A 12,792-nucleotide genomic window follows, 5' to 3' on the forward strand; every position below is an offset into this window, starting at 1 on the left:
CTTCCGCAATGAAGGTTCCTCTTCACATATCAGTCACATTATGGCCCAAATCCGCTACAAATTAGGAAGATGGCTTTACATACCCTGTGGTTAAACACAGGGGTATGTAAAGGGGGGAAAAATGTAGTTTGGCTTTATTACCCCTCTTTGCAGGGCCGGCTCAAAGTTATATGGGGACCAAATTATTTGAAGGGACCTCCAATTATTTGGATGGGCACTTTGGGGTAAATCACATCATTAATCACACTATCACAACAATCTGTTGTTCCACTCATGACCATGCACTCATAAACAGCTACAAAAAATATAAATGCCACTTGTTCAAGTACTTAAGAACATCACATTGTGCAGAAAAAATATATGATCCCGTAACAGACACAAAAATGACTAAATTAGGATTAAATTACAACTCTGGTAACATCTGTTGACATGGGAGCCAAAGCAGTTGAAAAGTTTGCCTTTGCTGCAGCTATTATTTCAAAATAAATCAATCCATAAATGGAGTAAATCAGCAAATATAAAAATAGTTTTATTTGGTAACACAGGAACTGATCAGATGCTCTCTCTCTTACAAACACACTCTCAAACATGAACTTGTTTTACAGTTACTGAGGACTCTGTTGATATCAAAGAACAGTATTGACACTTGTAACCAGCTTATATCATTCACTACAGTACACCAAGACACCTTGAACTTAAATGATTTTCTACAAGAAATTTTTTAGTCAAACAATTCAACAAAATCTGATTTTGTATAAAACTATACGTAAACTTAAGCGCATGTACTTAAAATCTTACACCATGCTTAACACTGTGATAAAAACCTTTTTGTTTTTTCACAGTAAATAGTCATGTTCAGTTGACAACACTGATCCTAAATGCAAAACTGAGCTACTGTTTGTTTCAGCACTCTCTCCTCCCTTGGGGAACTCCTCCTGACTGATCAGCTGATCAAAAGTGGCGTCGTCTGATTGCACAAAGCTTGAGATGTTTAAATGTTCTTCTTCTTCCTTATGTGAGGATTTCTGCTTGGAGACAAAGTCTGACAGGAACCGGGACTGGATCTCAGAGAGGAACTGGTCTCCTTCACCATCTGGGAGGGATTCCAAGTGTCTTGCCAAAGACGCCATCATCTGGAGAGAAAGTTACAACCGTGAGCTACTGAGAGTGTCCAACTGAAATAAGCAAAGGGTCAAATTCACCTTTTCCAAACATGTAAGACTGGAGTCTCTGCGAAACAATCTGTCCATCTGGACGCTCCTGCACAACCAGAACAAACTTTTTAGAGAAGAACTACAGCATAATCCACAATCAAACCAACCTCTGGCTGCTGGGAATTACAGTACTGAATACCACTGACCCGTGTGCTTGAGCGTACTTCTGGACGATCCACTGAGCCCTCCTCATGGTCTGCTCCCAGTCAGGAGAATCTTGTGATGACAGAAAGTTGAATTTGTAAGGCAGCTCTGTGGAGAAACACAGAGAGAAAGAGACAGAAAGAGAGAGAGAAAAAAACCTCAGCTGGAGGATAGAAACCGTATCACTGACCTACATTGTCAGCTTGATTGCAAGGCCTCTTGATCTGGACTGTTTTGATGTAATTGAGTCATGTCTTACTGTGTGTGTGTGAGTGTGTGTTTCACATACTGTTTTGGCTTGAGGGCTCTTGGCTTTCTTTCACCAACAAGCAGGTGATCTGGGAGTGGGTTGAGGGGTTAGCGGGGTCGTACGGGCTCACTATCATCCCGATAAAGGGGGCTCCGCCGCGGGAAAAATAACTCTGGGCGAGTCAGAGAACAAAAACATGAAACCGCATGGCCACACGCAAAAGTATTCACACCCCTTCAACCTTTATTATTTAACAGAAGAATTTTATTGGCATTTCCTACAATAGAACAAACTATTACACAAATGGGAAGTGCAAATAACTTTCAAAGTGTTCATAAATAAGTCTGAAAGGTTTGCTACTGACATACTGCAATTCAGCCGTTTTGCTAATAAAAACAAACAAAAAGCAAAGCACATTGACGCATTTGCAGTACCAATCACAATTTCGACTTAGGGAGAGCGAATACAAATGAACGTCACATTTAGCAGATTTTAATTTGCGAAAAGTAGTTTGTGTTGGCCAATTCCATAACTTAGTAAAGGTTTTGAGGTTATACCGTTACAAAATTTGGAAAGGTCCAAGTGCCGTAAACCGAAGAGAAACTTGTACAGGTTCTTTTATCGTTTCTGTTTTACCTGGAACTGGTCCTGCGTGTTGATGTCTCGCACTGACGGGTTTGGGTGAAAGGAGGGGTGTGAGTGGTACCAGCCCACGACGTTAAAGCCCAGAGATGAGAGCACGTCACAGGCCTGAGTCTGTGACACCGGGTCCATCTCGCACTGCAGACCCGTGCTCACACTGTTACATGGTTCTGCTGCACAGATCTGCACACAGGACTGTTTGTCAGCCTTCAGAATAATTAGAATAAAGATGAACTTGGATCACTTCCTACCTTGAGAACTTTCTCTTCCTGGTTGAACGTTCCACCCAGAAGACCAATGACTTCCCCTCTTGAAACATGGGCATGCTGAGCACAAGATGACGAAGCACTTTATAGCATTAGAAAGTAAGATGACACACTTGGCATGTGCTACTGAATGATGCAACAATAAACAAAATAGGAAACTATTTTCTACGAGGCTGTGTTTATAACGTACCATGTCCATGATGAGAAGAGTCTCAGCACACACGATGACCTGGAAGGGCTCCTGGAGAAAAACCGCAAGTAACATTTTGAAAAGTTTAGCAGTACTCATGAAATATTACAATGAAACAAAGTAAAATACAACTTTCTTCACAAGCACTTTTATATTAAAAAAAAAACATTTAGAAGAAAACCTCTACCTATATTGGAGGCTAAGGTGAGACAAATATTAATACAATATATGGGTTCTAAAAGGGTGTAGAATTGAAAGCAGGTCACAGTGAGGCGGTTCTACAGGAGTACTGAGGGAGAAATGCTCAGCTGGAGAAATTTTGCTGTACACGTCCAAGTAAGTCCGCGTAGACACTGTTCGGCATGATACTGAGCTGGACAGGCGGCTCTAATTCGATGCTCTAATTTGATTATCTGATGAGAGATTATAAGAAGTACGGTTCAGGTTTTGAATAAGTCTTTTCATATCAATAATCTTAATCTAACAGCAGAAATTACATTAAATATAGAATAAGTAGGTCAGACTGTCCTACTCTTGATGCCACTTCAAGGATTCGCCATGCTGAGGTAAGGGAATTTTCATTAGTGCAGACAAAGTGTCTGCATATCATAGCATTAAGTAGCATTGTTATTAGGATGGTTTGATGAAACGTTTGAGCAACATTTGTATGCTTGTTTCATTAGTTGTTACTGTATGATGTTCTTATACTGTAAAGCACTTTGAACTGCCTTGTTGCTGAAATGTGCTCTTCAAATAAACTTGACTTGACAGTTTATCTGGAAAGTATGCCTGAAAAATGCTACACAATAAATGTTGGAATGTTATTTACTTAAAGCGGAGTATCTTCCTATGCCTTTTTAACACAAGGTAAATATGCGGCAGTATGATTAAACAATGAGACAAATGGTCACTGACCTGAACATCTCTCTCAAAGGATCTGCAAGGAATCAGCTGGAAAGGATCAAAGGACCTGTTGTAGGGAAATTGATTATATGATTAATCTTCTCCAGCGTATAATTTATTACTTGATACATGAATCCATTATGCTCACCCTCTGTATCTGGATGTCTTGCCGGGTTTAGACTGCTTCTTCATCTCTTCTCTCCGCTGAGCCAGCTCTTCGGCGCTCAGATGCTGAAAAACACACAGATTCAGCAGAAATGAGGATACAGATTCAAAGCGGCTGAAGTGCATGAAAGACAGTGTCCATACCTCATAAGTCTGTCCTTCCAAATCTCTAGCATCACACCAGTTCCCCCATATGTCTCGCACACGCCTCTTCCTGGTCCGCTGCAACCAATTAGATGTTAGCCTGGGTCTGAAAACCTCAGGTTTTGCAGCTGATCACGGTTTTCAGGAACCTACCATGCTTTGCAATCTCTGAGCTAGCTGGTAAGCCTCAAGCACATCCTTGCCCTCCTTCGGCTTGGTCCGGTCCACCACCTTTGGTCGATTGTACACCGCTTGCTCTACAAGAAGAAAACAAGAGCCCACACACTAAGCTGGAGGAGAGATAAAAGCAGCAGGAGTAACTGCAGGTCAAAGACTGCAGGTTTACCACAATTGAAATTGATGGCTCCAATGAGCTCGAGGTACGTGTGAATCCTCCCGATGCAGTTCACATCTCCACAGTTCTTCAGGCCGGGACGGACCGACGTCTTGTTCAGGTATCGGGGCTTGCTCTTCAGCCTAACGATAAACACAAAAGCGTTCAGTTCTTCTCTACAGATGAGAAGAACTGTAGAGAAGTCGGTGTGAGAACGGTTCGGCGCCACCATTGGTCCAGGATGTAGTTCCTGATCTTCAGATATCTCTCGGGCGTCTTCGATGGTCGACCCTCGAAGAACTCGGGGATGGCTTGTTTCTCGTCCTCCGTGATGGTGTCTGTGTCCATCTCTACTTCCTGCTCGGGGGCCTTCAGCTCTTCCACTTCCTCGTCTTCCTCATCCTGCTCCTCTGGGTCTCCGTCTGGTCCCCGGATGTCCGGGTTTTCAACAGAATCTACCAACAGAACAGAATTAGTTTTACTGACAGGTGTGCGAGTCTGAGTTCAGTGGGTTATAAGCCTGGCGGGTCACCAGACTTTCCTTCCACCAGACTTTTTCTCAGCCACCAGGCTAAGCATTTGTTTGTTTATTTTAATAGGGTTTTTTTGTACACCAGTAACAGTAAAGATGGATTAAGCTAGGTCTATATTTCAAACATTAAAGTCCTTGTGCACCTCAAAATTTTTGTAACTTTTCACATTGTCCAATACAAAAACAGGTTTAGCAGTTTTTCTTGGAGAAACCCTGTAAGACACAAGCAAACCCCTGATGAGTATTACCTGTGGAGTCATGGCATTCTTCAATGAGCTGACAGTCATGTACCAAAGTGTGACTCTGGCAGCTTCGGTCATCACTAGGATTAGTCATCAGTTTTGACTCTGTCTCTGCTTCTGTCTTTACAACATTCTCGTCTGATGTAGTTTTTCTGTCTTCCTCAGCGCAAAACAAGTTAAAAGAGGATGGAGGACTTTGCTCAGAGGGAGAGCTCAGGTAGGGTCTCTGCTTCGTCTCATGGATGCTCTCTGACACAGTCAGCTCTTTTTGCTTTTCTGCTGTAGCATCAGTCTCTGGTTGCCCTGCTGGTCCACTCAGTTCAGTTTTGATGTCCTCCCCTTCACCCTCGCTCAAGTCATCGGTGATGTCTACGTCCTCGTCATCGGAAAGCCTCTCTATACGGATGGCATTGGTCATAGTGGGCCGAGGAGGCCGCAGCTGCTGCTCTGGACCTGTAGAGGGAGCTGCAGCTCCAGGTTCTGATTTACCCTTTAGTTGGAAGAAGAAGAAGAGCCCATAAGACTAGGAATGTGTTTGTACATGTTTCATGGCAGTGTGAAAACAGTCAGGTAGTCTCACCTTGTGTTTGAAGTACTGCCTGGCATAACTCTTGACCTGAAGGACACTTCGGGTGTCCACGAGCTTGGCGATTTTTGTCCACCTTCGACCATATTGAGCCTTAAAAAGTAGAAAGAAGAATAACTTAGTTGCAAAAAGGGTCACAATACTAAAATACACAAGCATTTTTTTTAATGAAAGAATAAACAGAAATAAGAGAGAACACCTCAACTATCACCAGCAGTTGTAAAAAGTGTGCAGACCCTTAAAATACCAGCATGTTGTATTGTGAAAATGTAGACTTTGATTTCATGTCTAAATTTAGGACAGGATCCAAGTAATATGTAATAAGTCATATTACTCATAAATTCACTTCAGGCCTACAAATATTATTGAAACTAAGGCGCTCACCAGTCCCTCCTCAAACAGCTCTTTTTCCTGTTTAGACCAGCGAGATGAAGCAGAGGTCGAGCTTTTGGTCGGAGATCTGAACGTTCACAAGAGAAACACGTCGGTGTGATTTTCAACATAAACAACAACAGGTGGGGGAGAACTCTAAACCAGAATTTCTGTAACTCAGAAGGAGGTGTAAACTTAACAAATCTATCCTTTATGGGCAAGTGGAAAGTCATAAGACCAGTTTGTTTGTGAAGAGTTTGTGAAAGAACACAGCAAACGTGTGACAGAATGGTCCAGTCCAAGCACAGAACCAGACATTAGTCACAAATATTATGCGTCCAGTCTGATTAATTTTGAGTTATTTTGACATCTCAATTTCATAGCCCGAGACATTCTCCAAAATGTATGGTTTTCCTTTCACCTCGCTATTCTGTGCTTTTTTTAAGTTAGTCTATTACATTAGATCCCAAGAAACTCATTGTCGTTTGACGTTGTAAAGTTACAAAATTGAAAACGTTCGCAAGACGCTGTCAGGACTGCTGCATCCCTTACAGCGCATCCTTGCCCTCCTTCGGGGCAGCCCGTCGCTGTGGTTAAAGGATACTGTTCCTCTAGCAGCATCCTCTCTATCGCCTCTCTGTTCTCCGGGCTGATGGAGCTGTCCAGCTCCCAGGGCTGCAGACAACACACAAAACTCATCACAAAGTCCCACAGTCACACCTGGTGTACAAACAGCGCGATTTCTCGAGGTCCTACCAGGATCCAGGAGCTGGTTCTGTCCGCAGGCTGGATGAACTGCTCCTGGACTAATCCTGCAGCGTCCATCTCTCTGCAACAAGGAAACAGGTTGCTAACAGACGCCGAAACACTGAAAATAATCCTTTTAGCTAGCTTTTAGCTTCGCATAGCTCCCCCAGACTGCACACAGTTGGAAAGAGAGACACTTCTTACCCAACATTACTATCAAAATCGTCTCCCTCGATGTCAACATCCACTTCGTCGTCCATGTTTTAGGACAAACGTAAACAGAGAAGAGAGGAAGTCCCGCTGTGAAGGGAAGTAGTTTAGTTTAACTTACAGCGCCGCCTGGTGGCTGGAAGAGCGACAGTGGCGTTTTTCTTGACATTGAACGCAAAGGTAAATAGAATATCAAAAGATATTTACAAGTTAAATAGTTGTTCAGATGGATTAATGTTGATAACCATGACCAACAGTGAAATTTGTGAAATAAATTCACTTTTTTCCGATAAAATTTATGCATCCAGTTTTTATATAATGCCACCAAGTTCAATAGTTCATAACAAAGTATCAATAAGCAGTATTTCAGAATAAGATTTATGGAAAACTACAGGAAGTGTATAAAGTTTGTGCTATACAAACTTTATTTGTATACATGCCACCAAGTTCAATAGTTCATAACAAAGTATCAATAAGCAGTATTTCAGAATAAGATTTATGGTTTGATTTATGTGTTTTTAGTTGAGATTTAAAGGAAGTCAGTGTTTCAGCTGCTTCACAGTTTTCTGGAAGTTTGTTCCAGCTTTGTGGTGCATAGATGCTGAATGCTGCTTCTCCTCGTTTGGTTCTGGTTCTGGGGATGCAGAGCAGACCAGAACCAGAACCTGAGAGGTTCTGGAAGGTTCAGTGATTTATAAACTAACAACAGTATTTTAAAGTCTATTCTTTGACCTCCAGGGAGCCAGTGTAGGGATTTTAAAACTGGTGTTATGTGCTCCATCTTCCTGGTTTTAGTGAGAAAGTGGGCAGCAGCGTTCTGGATCAGATGTTTGATTTGTTGGCCAGACCTGTGAAAACGCTGTTGCAGTAATCAATGCGACTGAAGATAAACGCATAATATCTAAATTAACCTAATATTAATTTAGAAATGTAATTTTTTTTCCATATCTGCAAACATTTTGCTTACTCCCAATGTTGAATGGCTCAAGCCTCTCAAACATCTATATTACTTCACACACATTTTAAAACAAAGTTAAACAAAATTTTTACTAGCCTTTTTTATACCCTAAATTCAGTCACTTTCCCCTAAAACTGTTCACCCACTCAATAGAACATGGAGGCAAGTGAATAAAATCCAAACACCAGATGAAAGACAACAAAAAAAAGGTTTTATTTAGAAAGAATTCACAGTTTCTAATGGCACTACAGTTTATTGTAGTAACTCACTCCTGCTCAAAAATACTGTGCAGCTTTTTGGAGTGATAACAGAGGAAAAGAGGGGGTGGGAGAAACTGGGAAGAAAAAAAAAAGCACTTTACATTTAAAGTAGAAAAACAAACAAAAAAAGGCATGAGGAGTCATACAAAGTGCACGTGCGTCTCTAGAAACTCTCTGCAAGTGCTTCCTCCTCTTCTGTGTTATGGATTGAAGCAGGTTCCAAGTAGTTTTTTTTTTTTTTTCATAATACAAACACATACCCATGAAGTTACCACAATCTCCCATGCATACAGATAAACTTGCATCATAAAGATTTTATAAAAAAAAAAAAAAAAAAAAAAAGTGGGGGAAAAAATAAATAAAAGGATTTGCTCTGCTTGTGGAACCTTTGTAATCACATTAGTAGTGTTTCAAATCAGATTAATCTTTCTCGCGTTCCCTTTAATTCAATAACAGTTCATTTCCTCTTTACGTAACACCAGGGTCACTCAAGGTGGGGCACACGACGACTAAACAGAAGATAAATGGAGTGTAACGAGAGGGTAAGAACGCTGAAACATCTTAGTGACAGAGCATACGCAGAACTAAGACATGGATGCAAGCAGCTTGGTTTTCTCCACCACGACTGACAGAAGCATGCAGTGAGGAAGTGGCAATGACAACACCAACCACAAGGAGCCAATCAGAAACCCTATGCACACGGAGAAACATTCCACTTGTAAAAACAAATTTACCCCAAACTCTGCAGGGTGATTTTTGTAATCCTGCATGCAGCTTTTTCGCAGAATGTAAAGAGAACTGTATTTATTGTAAGAAACAGGGCAAATGCAAAACAAAAACAGAGAGACGGGGTCATAAAGACTTAGTTGAGCACTTTCACCTACTTTTAACTAAACAGCAGCTCTGAAAGCAGAAGCAGCAGTCGTCTGATCCAAATAAACCCACAGTCGTACCGACTGAAACCAAATCAGTAGGATGTGAAATGATAGTTCAGAGACAAACACAAAAGCTTTTTTACAAACTGAAAATGTAGCACATAATATAACTAAGGACCCTGGGCTAAACTACTAATTTCTTTGTGTAACAAACTCGCACTGACCAGAGTGACCCCACACAACTGGGAAGCTGGCAAACCAGTGTCTCGATTAGAAAAATCTACAGACTTTTAAATAAATAAATAGATAAATAAAACCGGTCGGTCAGTCATCTGCAGGGTCCCGGTGGCTGTGCGAATAAAACAAGCGTAAACAATCAACTCTGCTTCCCCAGTGTGTTATTACAACTTCACTAGGCTCCAAACAGATGTGGTGAAGTTGGAAAAAAATTAAGGGATATGAAACAATCATGGCTCAGACTGGCTAAAAAAAACATTTAAAACAAAACCCAGAGTGCCTCTAGCTTGTTCACATGCATATATATAGAATCAAATATTAACTCTCTACATGTGTGCATGATTATTATGGGCCCAGCCCAACTATCCAAAGTGGGGGAATGATTCATTATGGACTTGTAGGATGTGCAGACTGCTGCTTCTGTAACTATAGTCTGAGATTAAACAAAGAAAAAGGATAAAGAAATGTAGGTTATTTTCTTCACTCAGCTCCTGTGGTTGGTTTCAAACAGTAATGGAGACGCAGCGAGAGCATCAGACAGGTTCACAGTAAGATTTTAAACACTGGTCCCATTCAAACACCTTCAGTCAAATAAGGATAGATGAGAAAAAAAGGAAACAAGAGATAACACAAGGAAAAAATGACGAGACAAAGTTGTGTGCTCCACATTTCTTCTATAATGACACTTTTTATCCAACACCAGCAGCCTAATACTTTTTGAAGGAGCGTAGAGTCGAGGTCGGCGCCCGTCTCGCTGTGCTCAGAATCGGCAGAAAACATCAACTAATGCTCCGCTGTGTGGGGACAATGTGCTTTTTTTTCAGAAAAACAAAGTCTTGTTGTACCAAATGTGTGCTGACGTGTCGCTCCCTCCCCCACCCACAATGTTTCTCTCCTTGCACATCAGCAGCTCTCTAAGCATTAAAGTTTTAAACAATTAAAAGGTTTCTAACACATATAAAGGCACGTAACCGTAAACGGGTCTTTGACAAGAGTGGATACGGTCTGGATGAGCTAATGCTGCTAAATTCATTTTAACTTCACCTGTGCGTCTGGGGGCGCTCATGCGAACTGTGGTTCTTTGGGATAAAGTCATTCTTTTTGTGAGCAGGGTGCTGAGCAATTGCAAAGTGTGGCATTTCAGACATGTCCAGTGACGGCGGTCACCCTGATGGTCCCGACACTCATCTCTTTGTTTCCTTTCATGAGTTTCTGCAGGCTGGGCAGAGAGTCGACGCCTCCCCCTGGCACAGGGGGGAACTGCAGCTCCGTCTGACGAGACTTCCGCCGCTTCAGGGAGCGCTTTTCCTGACGGGATTTGGCAGGAGGCTGGGTGAGGGGGAAAGAAAGGCCGTGGCCGTTGCACATGCTGACTGAGGGGCAGATGGGAGGAGGCGGCGGGAGGCGGCTAGTGTACGACTCCTCGGAGTGAGTGGAGGAGCTGCAGCTGCTGGTTTCAGAGGGGAACTCCTTAGATGTCACAGTGGGCAAAGACAACACCTGGTCTGTGGATGGAAGAGGATGTAACGCTGGGGGAGGAGCAAGAGGGGGTGGCAGAGGAGGAGCAGGTGGGGGAAGCGAAGCAGGGAGGCTTGGATGGAAGCCGTTGCATTTCGGATCGCCGTTTGTGAGGGGCAGAGAGGGATCAAACGGCTTCAGGGTCTCAACTTTGTCCAGAGATTTTGTTTTGCCACGTTTTTTCTGCAGGATGAAACACAACAGAGGAGGAAAACTTTACTCTAAAATTCAGAGGAAGAAAAGAAACATTTACAGGTGCATGTCAACAAGTTAACATATTAATCGAAAGCTGATTTAATTTCAGTGATTCAATTCCAACTCATAGATTATGCACAAAGTGATATATTTCAAGAGTTGATTTCTCTCAATTTTGATGATTATGGCTTATAGCTACTGAAAATCAACATTGAGCTTTTGGAGAATTATGAAACAAAGCCTGATCATCATTTTGGGGGAGATTCACAAGGTGGGGACTGCAGCTGGAGTCTTCGATAGTCTCCAGCGACACAAACTGTCACATTCCTTGTGCTGAGTCACTCCTGAACCATTCGATTAATTAAGGTCCCAGAGACTGGAAGGACAGAAAGTCATTTGAGGTTCAGAGTGAAGTTTCCACAGTCAGTACTGGTTTGGGGTGCCACGTCATTTTCTCAAAGTAGACAAGTATCAGGAGATTTTAAGAGCACATCATGTTTCCCTCTGTTGACAAATTTTATGGAGACTCTGATTCCATTTTTTCAGCAAGACTTCATACCCGTCCACACAGCCAAAAGAAACAATATCTGGTCTGTCGATCATGTATCAATGTGCTAGATTGACTAGCAAACTGCCCAGACCAGAACCCAACAAAGAATCTATGGAGCATTGTTAAGAAAATGATGATTACTCACACCAGAGCCAACCATGCAGATGAGCTAAAGGCTGCTGTAAAAGCAACATGGTGCTTGTTTGACCCAACAAACTTGGCCAATAAAGCAATGAACAGAAACAACAGCTTGAAATATCTCACTTTGTATATCATAGATTTATGCAATATGGATCTCACTTTCACAACTTGATTACTGAAACACAGTAATATTTTGATATTGCTCTAAATTATTGAGATGCACCTGTAATATTAACAATAATAATACATGACCACATTAAAGTTTTTAGAGCTAGACACTGATGGCACACAAACTGGTCAGAGCATGAGGGGAATGTTTATAAGGGAATAAAGGGAGAATATGATCTGGAAAAAGGTAATGGTAATAAAAAAATACTTGTGCTGTACTGTCAAATCTCTGCCTCCAGAAATGTGTGAGATGACTAAGATGTGTAGCAGCAATAACAGTGTCAGTATAGGAGGAGGTGTTTATGGACTGAAACTCAAGACATCACCGAATCCCTCAACTTGGCAACTCCGGGGACATTAGAGATCTGACCAGGAAGTGATTCCCTGCTTTACGTAACACACCCACTGTACACACCGACCGACACTAGAGAACACACAGCACTTATGTAAGGCGGCCGTCACAGCCGGCAGACACTGTACCTTTTTCTCTGGAGAAAACCTTAGAGGTTCTACAATGAACAAGTCATCTGGACCTACTGGGGAGGGGAGAGAGGGGCCAGGTTAATGATGGAATGGCAAACAGGAATACATACATGTAACAAGCATGAAATGACCTTGCAAGTAGTTTTTACTTGTAACAAAAAGGTGGGGAACCCCCCCCGCACCACAACTACCTTCAGATTATAGATTACAGATGCGAGAAAGCAGTAAGAAAAACTAATAATTAGAAAACAAACACATATTCTAACATCAAACTAACATTGTAGGAAATACAGATTTTGCTGGTTCAGAAGGCGTCACTACTTGCAAACATCTAGCATGAGCCAGTGAAGCATTGTGCTCTATTATTACACTCCTGAAGCCTGCATGTGGACACAAGTTGGCAATGACAGCCGCGCCGCCTCAAGGGCGAGAGGCTCTCACACACGCACACACAGCTGATCAGCAA

The 12,792-nt window shown here is 42.1% G+C and overlaps 2 protein-coding genes across 6 annotated transcripts in view; both read right to left on the reverse strand.

Moving 5' to 3' along the window:
- Window positions 1–508: 508 nt before the first annotated feature.
- mysm1 (Myb-like, SWIRM and MPN domains 1) lies at window positions 509–7,049 on the reverse strand. The gene is made up of 19 exons (XM_044129957.1): window positions 6,936–7,049; window positions 6,741–6,813; window positions 6,460–6,659; window positions 5,997–6,072; window positions 5,607–5,705; window positions 5,033–5,516; window positions 4,482–4,707; window positions 4,265–4,395; window positions 4,072–4,175; window positions 3,919–3,996; window positions 3,758–3,840; window positions 3,622–3,676; window positions 2,707–2,757; window positions 2,502–2,576; window positions 2,245–2,433; window positions 1,648–1,780; window positions 1,361–1,466; window positions 1,203–1,260; window positions 509–1,133 (listed from the first exon to the last, which is right to left on the reverse strand). Exons 1-19 carry the CDS (start codon window positions 6,989–6,991, stop codon window positions 837–839), a joined length of 2,574 nt encoding a protein of 857 aa, XP_043985892.1. The 5' UTR covers window positions 6,992–7,049; the 3' UTR covers window positions 509–836.
- Window positions 7,050–8,088: 1,039 nt separating this feature from the next.
- Window positions 8,089–12,792, reverse strand: part of suco (SUN domain containing ossification factor) — a 38,674-nt gene continuing 33,970 nt past the window's right edge. For 3 of the 5 annotated variants that reach the window (XM_044128885.1, XM_044128884.1, XM_044128882.1), the window contains 2 exons: window positions 12,324–12,379; window positions 8,089–10,972 (listed from right to left, as the gene is read on the reverse strand). In XM_044128885.1, the coding sequence (XP_043984820.1) occupies window positions 10,412–10,972; window positions 12,324–12,379 (617 nt within the window). In that variant the 3' untranslated portion in view covers window positions 8,089–10,411. The remainder of the gene's footprint in view (window positions 10,973–12,323; window positions 12,380–12,792) is intronic. The other 2 variants (XM_044128883.1, XM_044128886.1) reach the window with 2 other exon arrangements.

The sequence above is a fragment of the Gambusia affinis genome, linkage group LG10, assembly GCF_019740435.1.
Source record: "Gambusia affinis linkage group LG10, SWU_Gaff_1.0, whole genome shotgun sequence".
Lineage (NCBI taxonomy): Eukaryota > Metazoa > Chordata > Actinopteri > Cyprinodontiformes > Poeciliidae > Gambusia > Gambusia affinis.